At 34.7% G+C, this 18,131-nt stretch overlaps 3 protein-coding genes across 3 annotated transcripts; 1 reads left to right on the top strand and 2 right to left on the bottom strand.

Moving 5' to 3' along the window:
• Positions 1 to 497: 497 nt before the first annotated feature.
• On the bottom strand, positions 498 to 3,269 carry Arl5 (ADP-ribosylation factor-like 5). Its single transcript, XM_081977093.1, has 4 exons — positions 2,893 to 3,269; positions 2,579 to 2,787; positions 906 to 1,141; positions 498 to 851 (listed from the first exon to the last, which is right to left on the bottom strand). The coding sequence occupies exons 1-4, from the start codon at positions 2,936 to 2,938 to the stop codon at positions 803 to 805; spliced, it is 540 nt and encodes a 179-aa protein (XP_081833219.1). The 5' UTR covers positions 2,939 to 3,269; the 3' UTR covers positions 498 to 802.
• A 218-nt stretch (positions 3,270 to 3,487) lies between these two features.
• On the top strand, positions 3,488 to 10,294 carry LOC145727484 (uncharacterized). Its single transcript, XM_081977064.1, has 10 exons — positions 3,488 to 3,807; positions 5,247 to 5,500; positions 5,552 to 5,808; positions 5,862 to 6,103; positions 6,163 to 6,448; positions 6,814 to 7,221; positions 7,278 to 7,582; positions 8,609 to 8,794; positions 9,161 to 9,426; positions 9,476 to 10,294. Exons 1-10 carry the CDS (start codon positions 3,624 to 3,626, stop codon positions 10,199 to 10,201), a joined length of 3,114 nt encoding a protein of 1,037 aa, XP_081833190.1. The 5' UTR covers positions 3,488 to 3,623; the 3' UTR covers positions 10,202 to 10,294.
• A 97-nt stretch (positions 10,295 to 10,391) lies between these two features.
• Positions 10,392 to 12,631, bottom strand: LOC145727493 (uncharacterized). Its single transcript, XM_081977076.1, has 5 exons — positions 12,330 to 12,631; positions 11,297 to 11,754; positions 10,947 to 11,234; positions 10,688 to 10,891; positions 10,392 to 10,619 (listed from the first exon to the last, which is right to left on the bottom strand). Exons 1-5 carry the CDS (start codon positions 12,489 to 12,491, stop codon positions 10,433 to 10,435), a joined length of 1,299 nt encoding a protein of 432 aa, XP_081833202.1. The 5' UTR covers positions 12,492 to 12,631; the 3' UTR covers positions 10,392 to 10,432.
• Between the last annotated feature and the right edge of the window lie 5,500 nt (positions 12,632 to 18,131).

Raw genomic sequence — 18,131 nt, 5'->3', positions numbered from 1 at the left:
GAAATTGCAAATATTTTTTATATATTGTTTTTTTACAAACATATACAAAGAAAACATACTGTCATTTAAAAATAATATGCAATGTTTTGTCTGTGAGTGCAATTAACTAACTAAACCAACTAGAAAAAATACTAATTTCAAAATTAATTTTTGTTAATGATGGAAGAAATTAATTTGATTAAAATAGGCTTAAAAAGTAGAAACAATTATCCAATATAAAGTAAGTAAAGACATAATTTAGTTCATTTCAGTAATGCTAAAAAAGCATGTAAACCATTCTAATCTAAAGACGACAAGCTTGAAAGCTCAGAACTGATTTTCAAATTATTGTTTTTGTCGAATACAGACATTTTTGCATTAGATGACTTTCTCTTTATACATTTCCAGTGACTGAGTTCATTTACCACTCCTACATAAAAACGGTTACAAAAATATATAACGAAACCAACAAGGTTTGAACTAAATGGGATGATTACAAGTAATTAATACAACCTATACCACATGTTTTGTAAAATATATTTTTATCACATATTTCTGAGATGAATTTTACAAAATTTACATTTATTTTTTGGCATCGTAAAAGTTTAGGTGCAGCTCACAATCGTTCGGAACTCCAAAATGACACCCACTGCGCTATCTTTCATTCGATGATTGAATTATTAACTTATAACGTATCACAATAATAAAAAATGTTCTTGATGTGGAAGATAATGTCTTACTTTTCTCAATCCGAGAACGTTGTTTGTCAAGTCAGAATGATTCTAAAATTATTTAAAGACTACCATATTAAGTAACTGGATTGTCATTTCTTCTTGAGACGGTTTGCTATCCATTCAAGACCTTGATACAATCTGTAAGGCCGAGTTTATTTTATTTTTTTGACGTTTTAAGCTGTGTATACGAACCCTTCTCCTGTAAGAGCACAACAGGATTGTATATGCCACTGCTGTTGTTTTATCGATGTAAGGTTCAGTTCTTTGGAGATTTCGGAGGCGCTCATTGACCCTTTGACATCCTGTTTGTTTGCATACACTAAAACACCAGCCTTTGACAGCTCTTCATGAGCCAACATTTTGTATAACTCTTCTCGTATCACAGAGAGTCTTTCGCGATCTGTTGAGTCCACTACTACTATCACAAACTAGAAAATCAATCAGGGTCAAAATGAGGAACTGACATGCCTCTGTAAATGTTAATTTTAAGTGGAGAATGAGATTTTTCCAAAACACTTTACCTTATTAAATTATAAATAATAATATTAATTTTGCTATGTTTACTAAGAGCTACATTAGTGATACTGGGAGTATCAACGCCACCAAATTTCGTTAAGTTTTTAAAAATTGGTGTTAATTGCAATGATTTCTTAAATTATTAGTACTAAAAATTCAATTTTTGACTATGGGAAATTAATTTTTTATATTTCACCCTTGAAATCCAATGAATTAACAACTTTGTACCATAAATTAAACAAAATTAGAATTACGTTAAAGCCGAAAAAAATAACAAGTTTGCCATAGTGAAGAAAAAGATGTCATCATCAAAATAAACCCTTAATCAGGATGAGAGGGCACTGAAAACTCTACTGAAAATCTTCTAAAATCTTCTATAGTTATCTACAAGTGTCCTAAACTTATTTGTAACCATTGTGGACTATTTTTCGGAATAAATTTTTATCAATAATTCCCTTTCACTGTGAGTATCACATTTTCAATATAACCAATCATCATAAGTTCAAATATCCATGACAAGCAGACATCTAATTGAGATAATTTGTTACAAAAAAAACCTTGATTAAAACCACACACTTATTTGCTTCCAATGTAAGTAAATATCAATATGTTATCACATCTTGTGGTTTTAATCCCATAATAACCAATTAAGAAATAAGATCTACTTCACACATTCAAAATTTTTATCTTGAAACCAATAATAATATTATTATTTTAAGGTGAAATGAAGGTAATACACATGTGAATATACTAACTTATGCTGGGGATTTTGTACAAAAATCCTGAAAGGTCAGTGTGTCAACTGATAACAATGAAAAACAGAGAATACTGTGTTTAAACTAAAAATGCATGGTTAATCATGAAGGTCCTTTCACAAAAGTTTTAATTGTTATATTACAGTTTTCACTTCAAGGAAAAATTTGGTTTTGCCAAATATTATAACTTCATGATATACCTAGTTGAACAACAACTTGCATAGGTGTGTAACAAAAACTGAATTCAATCAGTAATCCAGCTCTTCATAACTAGTTCTGTTAACAGATTTGCTGTGTAAAATTCACAGCCTGGGAAGATTAGATAATGTTACAAATTACTACCTAAATGGTTTACCCAAACTGTTGAAGAGTGTTATTAAAAGCATATGTTGAGTGACTACAAATGTCAATAAACAACTCAAGCATATCTAAATTTAAGCAATTATCTCAGTAACATCAAATAAGGAAACAAATTTGTGGGAATTATTATTGTAATAATTCTTCTTAGCAATGTCTAAGTAACTTAAGTAATAAATCAATTTGTAAAGTGTTAATGCTTACAGTAGAGTGATTAATAAAATTAATTAAACTTACCTCTGTATTGGTGTAATAAGTGCTCCAGGCTGCACGTAATGACTGTTGACCACCTAAATCCCACATAATAAAGTGTATATTCCTCCAAACAACTTCCTCCACATTTGAGCCAATTGTAGGGCTTGTATGTACAACTTCATTCATTAAAAATTGGTACAATATTGTGGTTTTGCCAGCATTGTCAAGTCCAACAATCACAATTTTGTGTTCTGAAAAATGGTGGGAAAATGTTCTAGTTTTGTCTTGCAACACCTAATTCTTGCATAACATGAGTTGAATATTGGCATTAATGCCCAAATTGGTGACAAACTTACCTTCATTTCCAAAGAAGTTCCACAGCTTTGCAAACAATAAACCCATTTTACTCCTGGTTAGGTATATTAAAATTCCAAGTTAAAAATGTAGTAAACACCTGTTAAATAAAATATCACACTAGAACTACACAATTGAGTTGCTCCACCATAATTCTTGCTAATGTTATCACAGTGATTTCACTTATTGGACTAAGGTGAATGTTATTTAGATCAAATGAAAATACGTTTTAACAAATAATAAACTATGTAGTTCCGCGATGTATAACATTCCTCAATCAACCTTCTCAACAAATTGAAAACAATGCAAACAGGATACTTTTTTAGTAGTGAAAGCCAAAGCTACTACTGCTTGTCAAAATCATATGGAACAAAAGGTCGACGGACGTCACTAAATGGATGACGCACAAAAAATTGTTTGTGGCACATTGTCTGTCAAATGTCAACTTGCTGCATTCTTCAAAAATTTGTGAGTAAGACAGACATAGTGGGTCGATCATGTTTTTCTCTCTTAAACAATAGCAATGAATGTCAAAAATGACATTTGATGTCTTTTATTCGACCACTTTAGTTTAGAATTTGACATTTGACAATTTTGACATGCCACAGCGTGGTTAATGTTTATGAATATCAGAGGAATTTTTTTAATAAAAATTCAAAACATTCCAGGTACTTGGTAAATATGTTCTGTGTGAGCGATTTTAGTAAATCAACAGAAGGCAGGGAAAGTGTGAATGAAAATGCCTAATAAAAGCAAACGGAAAATAACAGTAAGTCTCAATACCCAAAAGCGAAAGACACAAACAAAAGCCCGGCCTAGTGTCTTTGATCGATTGGGGATCAAGGCAGCAGTAAGTGCAACCCTGAAGGATTTTTGCCATCACTGGGCCCAAACCGGGACTTGTCCATACGGTAAAGGTGAGTAATTGAGTCTTATTAATGTTAGGAAATTCCAATATTAAGTGTAGTTGTGTGAGCATGTATTGAAACTAAAAAATGGTCTACTGGTCTTGATCAAGTTATTTGATCCCCTTTAGTACATTTCTATCTTAACAGTAATAAAACTTCACAGTACAATAGTATAGTTATATAAGTAAAGGTAGCAACTCACAACTCTGAAGTTATGTGGACTGGGTTATCCCTCCACTTACTGCTTAAGTATTTTATGTATCATATACAATTAAGCAGTTTTGAAACTTGTTATACAAGCCAATTATAATAATAAAACTAACTACAACCATCATCTCAAATACTTCTGGTGTATGTCTCTTCTTTCTTTGTATGTACTGAAAAAAGCCTGAAGTTTCTAAAGATTACAAGAAATAAGTAGTATTGCAACTATGCCAATGATGACTATGACCAACCTCATTTTTGTTTGAACAATTTTTATCTTAAAAGCAAATTTAACTGGTTTACTAAAACATTTACTAGAATTGGAGGCAATCAGCATTGTGTTGATTGAGTATTATTATTGAGTCTTTCTAAGGTAATATCATAATTCTCATGCCTATTTGTTCACAACCTGCAGCACATTGAAACAAAATATTAATGCTGCCCCTTCTGCATATTTCTTTCACAATTTTCTCTTCATGTGTAATAGTAAGTCTTTGCTTTACTATTCTTTCATTGTAATTGGTTCTTTGCAATTAGTCAAAATAAAATTAAAAGTTATTTTTTTGCTTACATTGTACACAATTTTTTGGTAAATTATGTATGTGCATTATAATTATTTATAATAAACAAGCTTCTTCTTATCAGCCTGTTCTCATCCACTCCTGAATATAGGCCATTATTTTCCATTTCATCCTGTTCATAGCAGTCCTCATGAAGTTTTTTTTGTTTTCAGTAATAAACAATATATTATACTTCTATATAGTACTGTTTGACAGAATATTTAATTGATTTTAGATGTAAGTTGTGTTTTCTTTTATACAAAAAGAGTGATGAGAGATCTTTGATTCCAGCAGGATTATAATTATACTAATAACCTAATTAATGTTATGAAATGAAGTGTCTAATATAAGTAATACACTACTAATCAGACATTCTCTAATAGTTAAGAAATTACTTAAAATAAAATAGAAACATAAGAGCAGTACAGAGTGTATAGTATGATCAAATTGAATGAACATTGATGGGGTTCAGCAGTGGTTTGTATTTGGAGAGTTAAATTTTTTAATATTCACACTTCTGGCTGTTACTTGCCTTTTTGTAAGTGTGTTTGGAAAACCTAGTTAATAACTGGTTTTTACTATAATAATCCTATGTCACCCAGTTTAATTTAGAAGCTACACTTTGACAGCATCTTAAATATGAAAAAATAACTAACTACTAACCTAGCATTTTTCTTTGCAAAGGTTGCAAATATTCCAGTACGCATACACTTATAAGTCCGTCCAAACAACGGGCGGCAAAAATTCAATCCGAAACAAAGAAACATCATGTCAAAGAAGGCCACAAGCGTAACCGTCCTGGCGAATCGGAATTTGTGGAACAGGCATGGGACCCTGAAGAGCTAGAAGATGCTGATCCTGATGTCTTAGAGAGAAAGAGACAGGAATTGCAGCGCGAGCTAGAATTACAAATGAAGATGGAACACAAGGCCAGAAAAGTGAGTGATGAAGTGAGAAGTATTTACTGTTTATTGTTAACTTAATTACAGAAAGAAAAGAAACATAAGAAGGACAGTAGTCCGTCCAGCTACTCAAGCACAACTTCAACAGATTCAAGTAGTAGCAGTGATGACTCGACTTCTAGCAGTTCTTCGTCTCCTGAAACTAAACATAAAAAGGCCAAAAAAGCTAAAAATAAACGGGCTAGCTCTTCTAGTTCAGAAAGTCGGGAGCGTAAGCACAAAAAGAACAAGTCTGCAGCCAAGTCTCAAACCCAGGACAAGTTGAAGAAGCCTAAACCTCTAAGGTATGATTTGAAATATTTAACTAAATTTGAGTTCAATAATTTTGGATTTCTAGCAATGTTAAAACTGCAACAACATCCCCCTCACCTGCACGTGCCAGGAAAAAGAGCGAGACACCACCTCTAAAACCAAAACCCACATTATCTAAAAAAGATACTGAAAGCAAATCACCAAGGTCGCAAAGCAGGTGCAGCGATGAACGTAAGGAAAAACATCGCACTCCAAGCCCGAAATCAGTCAGAGAAAAGGAGCGTGAAAAAGAGAAAGAAAAGGAACGTGAGCGGGAAAAAGAAAGAGGTTTAGTTGTGATGTTCTAGAAGAAATTTATTTCAATGTTAAATAAACTGTTTTTTCAGAACGAGAAAAAGAAAAGGAACGCGAACGGGAGAAGGAGCGTGAAAAGGAGCGCGAGAAGGAAAGGGAACGAGCGAAACAGCGAGAAAAGGAAAGGGAACGTGAGAAGAAGAAGGGTTCTAGGTCTCCAAAGAGAGATAGCAGACTTTTGAAAGACGTAAAAAAACGCGATTCTCCCGATTCAGTTCATTCTAGAGAGAGAAAAGTTTCACCGTCGATGAGTCGATCAAGTAAGACATCCAGGAGAACCCCGGAACGACGTGATAACAAACGGGATGAAAGGGCACGGTAAGTTGAAAGTTGAAATGTTAGTTAGGAAACAGGACCACTAGTTTTTATAGGATTGTTGGTAGCTAATGCCAAATCTACTGAATATAGAGGGAAAAATCTCTAGTAATATTTTTTTCTTTCCTGTCCTCTTTTGTGAGTGTAAGGGTCAAAAATTTGTTTTTTAATTTTTAATAATATAGACAGATTGAATGATTTATATGAGCTACTAAATCGATTCAATACCAATGCGTATAATTTTAGAACTGTCCGTTCTTGCTCGTGAATGGGAATCATACAAATGGTAATTTTACTCTTTATAAATCTGGTTGAAATGACAAACTGTCGATAAAGGCAATCTATTGTATAAGCGCCACTTTTTACAGTTCAAGAGGCAAAGATAGACCCACTGACAAGGGACGAAAAGATAAACGTGATTCAAGAGATCGCGAGAGAGACCGCGAACGAGAGCGTCGTTTGCGAGAAGAACGAGAAGCAGCTCGCGAAAAAGAAAGGGAGGAAGCGTTGGCTAGATGTCAAGAGAGACAGCGCGAAAGAGAACGACTAAAAGAGCTGGAAAAGAAGGAAAATGAAAGAAGGGGACGTGATCGAGGTAGAAGAGATGAACGTGTCGTGGACGATCGTTTGTCAAACACAAGTCGACGTCATTCACCAGCTGACCGACGCGGACACTCGGTTGATGCAAGAAAATCTGTAAGGAATACCCCTGATCGGCATTTGGATCGAGGCGATGTCCATCAGAGGGAATATGGGAGAATTAGGGATGATCGAAGGTTTGTGTTGTTTCGGGAAGCAGAATTCAATATTTCTTTTGATTTTTCTGTGTCAGAATGGAAGAGAAACCCTTCGGAAGTCCTTACGATCGAAGCCAGGAACGTCGATACTTAGAACCTAGCGATCATTTTGATCCTCCGCGAGATGATCGAATTCCATTAGAAGGACGCGATTACGCCGATGATCGACGTAGGGAAATGTGGGATGAGCGAGTGGATTTAGATCGGGAGTATGTTGCATCTAGAACCAATAGAGGGGGGTATCGTGGTAAAGGTAGAGGAGAGTGGGGAGAAGGTGAATTTGCACCAGAACATGAGTGGGATAGAGGACGTCGACCATTGGACTGGGAGGCAAGAGAAGGTAAGTTTTTCTTTGAAAATTATTTGAGTTCTAAAATATACTAGGGTTATATGTAGTTCAGTTCGGATTAAAAAGCACTAAAATCGTGAACAAAAGCACAAAACTCTTTCACAGATGCAAAATGTTTTACTTTTTTTGACTTTGAGAAATTTTTTGAAGCTTTAAAACTGCTTCAGAGGCATTCGGGTATACGGAAGATTTTAGACTGTTTTTAAAACTTTAAAAATGTTTTTGAACTACTTGAGGAGCATTCGGAACATTTTTGGACAGTTTAAAGAGCATATTGAAGGTTCTGGACTGCTATTAAGGGATTTGAAACCTTGTAGATGCTTTTAGAAGCTGTTTTAAACTGCTCTACAAGCATACAGAAGCTTTTAGACTATTTTAAAAGCTTTTGGAAGCTTCTAGGCTGTTTTGTAAGCATTTGCAAGGCATTTTGAAGCTTCTATAGTGTTTTGGAATGTTTTTCAATTTTTTTAGACTACTTAAGGAGCATTTCGAAATTATTTGTCAGTTTAAATTTGTAAATTGATACTTACCCATTTTGCAACAGATAATTGGTATGTTTTTGTCTCTCAGAACCCTTCAATATCTCAATATAGCTATTGCAATTGTAAATTAACTTATACAAAAAATAGCACCAAATAAGCACAAAAAACTAAATTAACCACACAAAGAAGAAAAAATCAAAAGCTTTAAAAAAATCAGTCAAATGACGTGTTTTTGCGGAAATCATTCACATTAGATGTCCAAGTTTGGTTGCTTTTATTATTTACAAAAAGCAAAATTTCTAGAAATCCGGACTCTGGTTATATGTTATAATTCACTTCTTACTACAAACATGATCATGCACAAACGTCCGGACATAAAGAAGATTTGAGTTATGTTTCCTGTTTTTTGTTTATTAAAAAATTTAATTGTAGTAAATTTTCTTACTGAACCCTTTTAAGGCAATATTACTTTACTGACTTCAAATTTTAACCATAACTTTGATGGTGGGTTAGTTGTGATGTGTAAATTATTAAGGGTGGGAAAACGTCGACCGTGGACACCTTCAAGAAGAAGAATGGCGGCACTACGATAGAGGCGTAGATAGCTGGCCTCCTGATAATAGAAGGCGATGGCCAAATAATCGGGATTGGAGAGATAACAGAGACAATACTTCAAGACCCAGAAGTGCTGCTTCACATACTTTGGAAACTGGCAGTATGGGTAAGTTTGTTAGGTAATCCTAAATTTGATTAACTTACTTTTGGTAAGGATTTGTAGCTTATATTTTATAAAAAAAAAATTTTACTAGACTAGAGAAAAAAGTTCCTATTTTAGTTTTTAGTAGCAGTTATTTACCTGAATTTATTATAAACTTAATTTAAACCTGACCATGTCAACTCTAACCATTAGGTAAAATACTGCATAATTTATGGTATATAGTGATGTAATACTTGCAATAATTGCAGTTGTTTATAAATAAAAGAATCTCAATGGAGATGAACTAACAATTGTAAAAAATCTAGTTTTACTCTAAATTAAAAATACACCTCTTTGAGCAGTGGGTTTTGGAACAACATACTTTTTCAGATGATTCTAAAAGCGAATCACACAGAAAAGAAACGGCATCATCTTCCGGACAGTCCGTTTTAGGAGACAGTGCTATTGATCATAAACAGGTGCAGCTTCAAGTAGTCGATGCGACTCCTTCCGAATGTGGATCGACTGGTAAACGCCCAGCTGAAGAACCACCTGACGGTGTAAGTGACGTAAAGAAAACGAAACCTGATCCAATTTTGGAGGATGACCTTAGCGAAATCAGTGATGATGCGGATGACATTCTGAACAGAGATGAGGTACTGCAATCTATTTACCTGTAATTTTTTTTTTAAATTGTAGTTTCAGGATGTTATACTTGAGGAACCAGTTGAAGAACCCACAGCGTCTATTACGGTGGTTGAATCGGAACCGTCTGTGTCTGAAAAAGCGGCTTCACAAAAATCCCAATCTCCAGTGCGATCTCCTACGAAAAGCACTCAAAAAGACGACTCAATCGACGGTGACAATGTGGATTTGGACTTTGAGGAAATCTCTGAAGATGAGTTGGACGAAGAGTCTCGAATCAAAGGAATCGGCGACGCACTGGGAGTGGACTGGGCTAGTTTGGTGCAAGAATCCCGTTCCAAAGACAAACCAACCAGTTCCGCAAAACTACGTTGGGAACCTCACAACATCCTAGTGAATCTCGGCGTCTCTGTGAATCTAGCGGGTGAAGATTTAGTCAAAGACATTCTGAAACAACACGCAGATGCTGAACAAAACAAAGAAGACACGCCAGAACAGCCTGAAAGTGCTAATAACTCGAAAGAAGAAGAATCCAAAACTGAGCATTTAGAAGTGTCCCATCCGGTGGCGGCCATACAGGTGGCTAATATGGAATCACAGCAAATCAGAAAGGAGTTGTTTAGTTCAGTTGGGCTGCACACGAGAGCGTTATCAGCGAGACGGGATCTGTTGATTAGACGTCATCTGTGCAATTTGCCAGTGAATGATTCGTACGTGGAAGCACCAAAACGGCACGATCCTGAGCTGTTTAAGATTGCCACGCAACTGTTTGAAAGGTGTTTATGATAATTTGTTACAAGTTTATAATTGCTTTTTTGTAAAATTTGTCTTTACCTTTAGAGACCAAACTTTTCAAATAAATAGTAGATAAAAAACTCAGATTTTGTATTAGGAGTGCAGAAACGCAAGAAGGTAAATGTTAGTTACGCAAAAGGGGTATTATGAAGGTTTATAGGATGGCAATCAAATTCAAAGGTGATATTTTATTAACTTCCTTCACGTTTATTATGCGTAAAATTAAGTAATTCCATGTACTCTCATGTGAATCTTTAAATGCTGTGATCTTCTAAATGATTTTCCACAACTCAAACATAAAAAAGGTTTATCATCAGTGTGAATACGCCGATGCTGTCTTAAAGTTTTTGGACAAGCAAAACTTTTCTTACAGTAATCACAGGTCAATGGTTTGCTCCCAGTATGACGCCTACAACAAAATATAGCGGTTAAAGCATATAAAAATACAACTTTCAGGTCATATAACATATACAATACCTTAAATGAATGTTTAGGTAATAAGGAAGATTAAATCGTCTTGGACAATAACTGCACTTATGTGGCTTAATATCAGCATGCGCTTGTATGTGTCTTGATAAGATGCTAGAATGCGCAAATGCTTTATCACAAATATGACAAACAAACGGCCTTTCTCCAGTATGAACTCTCATATGAGCGTTTAATCGTCCATTTGACACAAATCTGAAAACGACATACTTTCTAGGAAAATAATTGATAAAAGTTATAATAATTTTACCTAAGTTTACAGATCTGACACTCAAAAGGTCTCACATCCAAATGTCTTTTTGTGTGCATATTTAAAGTGGATCTGTGTCGAAAACATGTGCCACACAGATTGCAAAGATAAGGCTTCTCGTCAGAAGACACTCGTTTTTTTTCTAAGCTTTTATTTTTTTCTGAAGTGTGTTTAATCCTCGTGTGGGTAGCCAAACTACCCGATTGAGTGAATGTGCATTTACAAATCGTACACTCGTAAGGTTTTTCGCCAGTGTGAGTGATTAAATGACGTTTTACGTCGGTAGCTCTGAATATTCAAATATGACAGTAATTCCTGAGTAGTTAGACAAGTATGACTGAACATCTTACCTTGTAAACTTTTTGAAACAAATATGACACTGCAATTCAGTAGAATCCTGATGAACTTTAACATGCCGATTCAAAGAATACTTAGAAGAGAAAACTTTTGAACATTTATCGCAAGTAAATGGGGTTACATCAGGATTGTTTGTTGATGGTTTGTCTAAATGCGGCGGTTTACACAAACTTTCCGGTTTTTGCTGATTGCTGTAGTTCAAATGTTCTGAACTACAGCTTACTCCTATATTGTCGTCACTTAAAGCTTCAGCAATTATAGATTTAACATTTCCGGTAAAGTCTGCTGATACATCTTTGTCATTTGAGAGTTTATGGTTTTGAGAGTCATCATATAATTTTTGCATTTTGATTTGAGTCTCAAGGGATAGTTCCCTGTACATGTAACATATCACAAGTTTTTCTAAGCAGTTGTTGCAAATACTTTGTGGCAACAAGTCTCCAGGTGTCACCTTAAGAAAAAAATAATTTTTTAATGCTTAATTTGGTTGATGAACTAAAATTGTTGTGGCTTTACATATAAATGATAAGATTTTATTAACATACATTGAAGATTTTCTTCATTGAAGATTTAAAATGTAATTTTTCAAATAAAGCAATAGCCTTTGCTTAAAACACACTCTTAATTTAATTAATTCTGTTTAACTGTTTAAATAAAAAATATAAGAAATTAAATTTAGTAAGTAATTAAAAATCTTGGTGTCTCTCTGTTTTTATAACTTTTTTAAAAAAATATCAGTTTGTAATAGTCGAGACATCGTATAGAGTGGTAATAAGAACAAAAATATATGAAACTAGGCTTTATTGATTGCAAATTAGCTGCTGGAACTGTGATCAACTGGCTATCCATATAACTACTTCAAAGCTCCACATTAAAATGTACAAAATTTGCAACTTTTTATATCAGGCAATGCAACTACTCTGGTTTAACATTTAAATTGTTCTAACAACAAACAAATTCCAAAGTTGCAATCCATGTTTATTACATTCATTGTAATAGGTTTTACTGAAGGTACTCTACACCTACCTGGATTGAAGTACATTTATACAATATAGTACTAAGGGATTCGTCTTTTTCTGACCAACTGAGAACCCCAAATAAAGAAGTTAATGGGGTTTCTGAAGAAGACATACAAGTCCGGCAAAGACTAGCCAATTTGGGAGCCTGCTGAATTCCGTTTGTATTCATTTTTATATTGCTCTTCGCTACTTCATAAATGTGTTTTTACTGTGTGTTCTATAGATAGAACAAGTCGTAAGTTATGTTAATGAAAAGTATTAAAAACATCCAATCTAAATTTAAAAATAAAAACATAAACAAACTACCATAACCTTAAAAAATATGTTTTGACAATCGACGACTGACAGTTGACATTTTCTTTTAGGCTATTTCGCAAATTACTACTTTAGTCAGCAGGGCTGGTAAATAGTAGTAAATACTAAATAAATATCATTCTTTTATGGGTATTTAGTATTTTTTATGTAATAAAGATACTACTACTGGGCATTTCTTGTATTAACAGTTACAAATCATTACTTTTTTCATTTTCATTAACTTTGTAAAACAGTTAAGAAAATATAATATATTTCATGTTTGTTAAATATCTTCATAGATCTCATTGCATAAGATTTGCAATTCCTTTCAAGCAAACAAACTCTTGTTAGAAACCCTTGTAATTACTAATTTCCTGCAAGGATACGTTTTTCGTTAAGTTAATTCTCTAGGAAGGGCGGATTCAGCGAGGAGAAGCGCAATAGCGAAAGAAATCATGACAAGACTAACCAAAGTATGGAAAACCAATCACATATCCCTTAAGTAACACCAAAGTGAGATTGGTCATGAGTTTGGTGTTTTCAGTCTTGATATATGAGGCAGAATGCTGGACTAAATCAAAATTAACAAGAGATTGAGCATTGTGGTAGCGGAGAAGATAGCTAAAATTCTTTTAAAATTTTTTTAAAACATTTAAAATGGCAGAGGATAGACAGGATTGGAAAGCCATCACAGGAAATATTACATGAATTCACGATGCTCCGACCGAGCAAACTACTAAGAAGAAGACCATTAAGCTAATTTGTGTCAAGTGAGCAGCAATTTCAACTTTTTGCTTTCTTAGGCATATGCTCCAGAAAAATAAATTGAAATCCTTATCAACTACATTTGACGAATCTTCATCGGTTCAGATGGCCATTTCAATTTGCAGCACCTAGTAGTACCTTGCGAAAATTGAGGTTACCAATAATTTGATATCCTCGCTCCATAGAGCAAGCAGAGCAAATGTGATGTCTTCGTCTTCTTCTTCTTTCTCTGCTTATCAATTAATGGATCTTTGCGTCCACATTTTCAATAGCTTGTCGGTTTCAGGCGTGTGGATCATCGTAATGTGGCGATACGATGACGTAATTTGACAAAACCATAATTCGATTAACTGTCAAATTACATCATTGTGATGTCACATTTGCTCTGCTCGCTTCATGGAGCGAAAAAAACGAATGTGACCATAGACAAGCCGCTTTAAGCTATCCATGCTACTCCCAGCATGTAACGCTCCATAGCTCTTTGGGTAACTCTTTAAGACAAACTGGGATTTCTGTTTTAAAGACATATCTCAGTTTTCCAAAGGCAGCCCACGACAGATTTATACGTTGTCCAATTTCGCACGTCTGGTTGTCTCGTACTATTTGTATTTCGTGACCAAGGTATTTATAGGATATTACTTGTTCAATTTCATCCCCTTCAAATATAATGTTTTGGCTTGCTACCAAATTTATCATCAACCCGGCGTGAAGCTTCATCTTGTCTGTTAAGCATTTCCTTGGCATGGTCAATTCTATCATCAGCAAAACGCAAATGATTTAGGTTTCCTCCTTTTACCTTTATGTTCATATTCTCCCAGTAAATATTCTTAAAAGCATACTTCTTCAGTGTGATAAATAGTTTAGGGGAAATTGTATCATACCCTAAGAAAAGGGGGTACGTGGTGATTTCTGGAATGGCTGTTTGTAAATATTATTACCAAATAAGGCTTAAAATTGGTTACCTTTTGTGGCCTCGTCTGGTATATGTTAGTTTAAACTCTAAAGATTTGCTTAATAGATGAAAATTAAAAGCAAAAGTTGTCTTGGTAACTTATATGGATTTGGCAGACTCAATACCAATAACAGAAAGACGAATGTTACGACCTTTTTAACCCATTTTGTTTGAAACTCAGCTATTTAGGAGTTCATTTTGTATAATGTATGCCGTTTAAGCCTTACAGATAAAACCGATTTATGCAGCAGCTCGGTCAAGAGATCTGCTATATTGCCTAAATGCGCTTAGTCCACCAATAAAACTCCTCGTTTAATTTCGAGTCTCGTAAAAACAATGTGCTAAAGATAAATGTTTATTCAACCCGATTTAGATTTCTGTTTTCAAAATTGTACTAAATTCGTCGTGAAATACGAGCGGGTCTCGCATAAAAAGAAACGATAAAAATTGCTGACCCTGCAGAGGAGGCGAAAATGTTAATCGCAATTAGGCTAATTACATGAAAACGTTGTTCCGAATTAGAATTTTTATTTTCCGGTAAGTGCATTGTCGCGCTAATTGCGACTACGTGGCGTAACAAAGAGTAATGTCAAAGGGTAATGTCGTGGATTAAGTAAAAGCCGCCCCACAGTTATCTGGAAGAGCGTTATTGTTACACGAGCAAACACAGATTCAGAAATTAACATAGAGCCGCCGTGTCTGGCAAGTGCGGTTTTGGTTGCCTGTGCCAATTCTATCCTACATATAATGTTCCTTCTTTGGTCTTACACCTGTTTACAAACAATAAATCAGTTTTCATTATGACACTATTTCCCCTTAATCTCGCAATCCTTTAGAGATTTAAATATAGAGAAGACGTATTTATTTTCTTATTCTTATTTCACGATACGATGCACTCTGGAAATAGTTACCGCGCCACTAGAAAGGAATGCGGCGGAGCATAATCCCCATTGCAGATAAAGTCTATAAATCGACTTAATTTCCAATATTTCAAAAGTGTCTCGTTTTATTCCTTGTTCTTGGAGTTCTTATTCCTTAACAAAAGGGCGTCTGAATAAAAATAAGGTCCCGGCTGAAAACCGACAATTTAGAAGCTTCATCACGAATGTTGTTTAACGTCAATTAAAATCGTCCTAATATCCAGAAAACTTACCATAATCATTCCACGAAAGCATTTCATGAATAGAAATGTTCAGTTTAATTCTAGAGCGAACGATAACATGCCACATTATTTCAAAGGCCACAATTCTGCAGCGTCTTTTCCAACAAATTAAACTCAAAGGCATGGTCATAAAATGATGTTATAAGAGAACTATTCTAGCGTTTTCTTATGACGCGGAGCGTAGCTTAAGCGCAACTAAACTAGACTGAATCTAATAAAGCATATAGGAAAATTTACTAGATATACTTATATTTTTTTCTCCACGTCCTAGACCAGCATCTTTCACTTCAGTACCAAAATATGATATTGTAAATTGTATATAGTCGAGGATGACCCAGATTAATGCTCGATTGCACCGTTAGCCTAAACGTTGATTAAACACTTAGATTTGCTTAGTGACATGCAAATGTCATAGAGCTAAGGAGAGGATATGAGACAAATATGCTATTTCTTTAACCATTTGCTTCAAAGGCATTGCTTTATTTTATGTCTTAAATTAGTTTAGCATCTGACATACATATGGAACACATTTTGCATTAAGATCTATGTAACTACAGAATGCTTGTGTGTATACAATTACAGAATGGAAAAATGCATGACATAGTGAAGCTTATGAAGATGATGAAGAAAATAATAGAAATAAAGAAAGCAAACCAAAATAGCATTCTCGAAATAATTAAAAGAAGTGAAAATCACAAAAAGAAATGAAAATGTATCACCAGAAACTCGATGATGATAAAAACCAAGAAAAACTTTTTCATGGAACAAAAATATCATCACGTTGCCGAAGATGTGTGAAACATCATGATAACAATACTTAAAAGAAAGCTAACTGGAAGAACTCCAATGTGAGGAAGTCCGGAAAAAGTTAAAGTTCTAAAGGAACCCACTGAAATGACGACAAAACCATGGTTGGTTTTACCTTCTAGTTGGGAAGAGAAAATCAAACTTGAAGAGAGAAATGGTTTATACTACAAAAGCCATCATCTCGTGTAAAACTAAAGAAAGCAAGAAATCTCTTGGATCGTCTTACAACTTAGGATGGATTAAGGTGTGGTTATCTTTATTTTAAATCCTAATATCTCAAAATTAATCATATGATTGAAAAACAATCGAAAAATATTTATTATACTAGCTTTATACTGACGAATTGACGACAATCTGAGCACAGTGGGCCAGTTTGTGATTGATCAAAAAAAGAAGATTTCAGCTTGCTGCTTTTCTTTGACCAATCCAAAACTACAAACAGAACTTTTGTTGCATTTTTTACTGAACTAGATTAATTTTGTGGTAAATATTACTAGTGAGAAAATGTTATACTTTTTATGTGAGACACAATGAACAGAACAAACACACGGACATTGTCGTGCACACTTCAAGCGTTTTACTACGACACTACGACAAACTGCGAAACTTGCCCCAAGACCCGGACTAACCCTAAAGTTTGTAAATCTATCCGCAATGTACCGGGAGCACCGCGTGTTCCCCACCAAATATGCTATGCATGCCCCGTTGTTTATGTTCCACGGGAATCAGGATATGTGGGCCCGCCTGAACGGCTCTAGTTAATGAGCGGCCGTTATCCCGCTCTAAGGACGACGTTAATAGTCTCGTTTATAGGCGACTTTACCCGAATTTATTTTATGACGTAATAAAGTTGAGGAAACACTGGGAACGCGTGACGTAATTCCGGTAAATGGACTTTAACGCCACCTTTAATGAATCTACATGGATGGTCACAAGATGGTCAAATATGGTGTCATAAATGTGTCAATAACAGATTATGCATAGATAAGTTTATTGGTTACTTATAAGAAATGATGATTTCCAACCAAATGGCTTACACATATCTTTTCATCCAAGAGAGAGTATGATCAGCTTGATAAGTCACATTCTGAAAGTTTTTCTGAAAGTCATTCACTACAGAATTTCCACGTTCGAGACTCAACTAAAGTGTTGTTTCACAACTGTTACGATCAGAGAAAAGATGTGGTGATGCGTTTCATAGATTAGAGATTGAGATATAGAGAGATAACTCGTTCAAATGCTGAGGCGACTCGATATAGACCAAAAAGACTTACCCTGTATTGAAAACGTACTAGTGTAAGATAGGGATGTCCCCACTTCTGTTTAACATTTACTCTGAAAATATCTTCGAAGAAGCTCACGAAGATCAACAATTAGGCATAAAAGTAAATGGATCAACAATATAAGGTATGCAGATGACACAGTCCTGATAGGAGGCAATATGAATGATCTCCAAAGGCTCCTCGTCATAGTTGGGAATCACCACCGACTTCATGAGATTCAAAAACGTCTTTACGAACTTTTGTATGGTTTGAAAGAAAAAAACATTGGACAGGAATAGGTATGTAGGTAGAGGAGTAGGAATGTTTTTTTCCGACATAAAGATGCTAAAGCATTTTGCTGCAAATTCTTCTTGAACATATACCATTTGATTTTACGTTCCGTCTGACACCTAGTGAAGAAACTTAACTCTTTAATATGATAAATTAGTGCCTATAATAAGTTTATTGTACCTTTTTGGCCCTGCAGGTGGTCTCTGAGTTTCAAAAGTTTTAGTAATCTTTAAAGCTCCTCAAGAAGCTCGGTGTATCTATTTTGTTCTCCAACTT

Source organism: Ips typographus, linkage group LG4 (genome assembly GCF_016097725.1).
Source record: "Ips typographus isolate SLU linkage group LG4, UJ_Ityp_2.0, whole genome shotgun sequence".
NCBI lineage: Eukaryota > Metazoa > Arthropoda > Insecta > Coleoptera > Curculionidae > Ips > Ips typographus.
Note: the sequence above shows the minus strand (reverse complement) of the source record. Positions and strands in the feature narration are given on the sequence as shown.

What these genes read in the sequence shown, in the direction of transcription:
- Arl5 (XM_081977093.1), bottom strand. Translation starts at nt 2,938, where the DNA reads ATGGGTTTATTGTTTGCAAAGCTGTGGAACTTCTTTGGAAATGAAG. An exon ending in GAACTTCTTTGGAAATGAAG is followed by an intron (nt 2,788 to 2,892) that starts GTAAGTTTGTCA and finishes ACCATTTTTCAG; the next exon opens with AACACAAAATTGTGATTGTT. An exon ending in TGTGCTCTTACAGGAGAAGG is followed by an intron (nt 852 to 905) that starts GTTCGTATACAC and finishes TCGGCCTTACAG; the next exon opens with ATTGTATCAAGGTCTTGAAT.
- LOC145727484 (XM_081977064.1), top strand. Translation starts at nt 3,624, where the DNA reads ATGAAAATGCCTAATAAAAGCAAACGGAAAATAACAGTAAGTCTCAAT. An exon ending in GACTTGTCCATACGGTAAAG is followed by an intron (nt 3,808 to 5,246) that starts GTGAGTAATTGA and finishes TTCTTTGCAAAG; the next exon opens with GTTGCAAATATTCCAGTACG. An exon ending in AGAATTAGGGATGATCGAAG is followed by an intron (nt 7,222 to 7,277) that starts GTTTGTGTTGTT and finishes TTTCTGTGTCAG; the next exon opens with AATGGAAGAGAAACCCTTCG.
- LOC145727493 (XM_081977076.1), bottom strand. Translation starts at nt 12,491, where the DNA reads ATGAATACAAACGGAATTCAGCAGGCTCCCAAATTGGCTAGTCTTTGC. An exon ending in TGTTTCAAAAAGTTTACAAG is followed by an intron (nt 11,235 to 11,296) that starts GTAAGATGTTCA and finishes TTGAATATTCAG; the next exon opens with AGCTACCGACGTAAAACGTC. An exon ending in TGTCAGATCTGTAAACTTAG is followed by an intron (nt 10,892 to 10,946) that starts GTAAAATTATTA and finishes TGTCGTTTTCAG; the next exon opens with ATTTGTGTCAAATGGACGAT.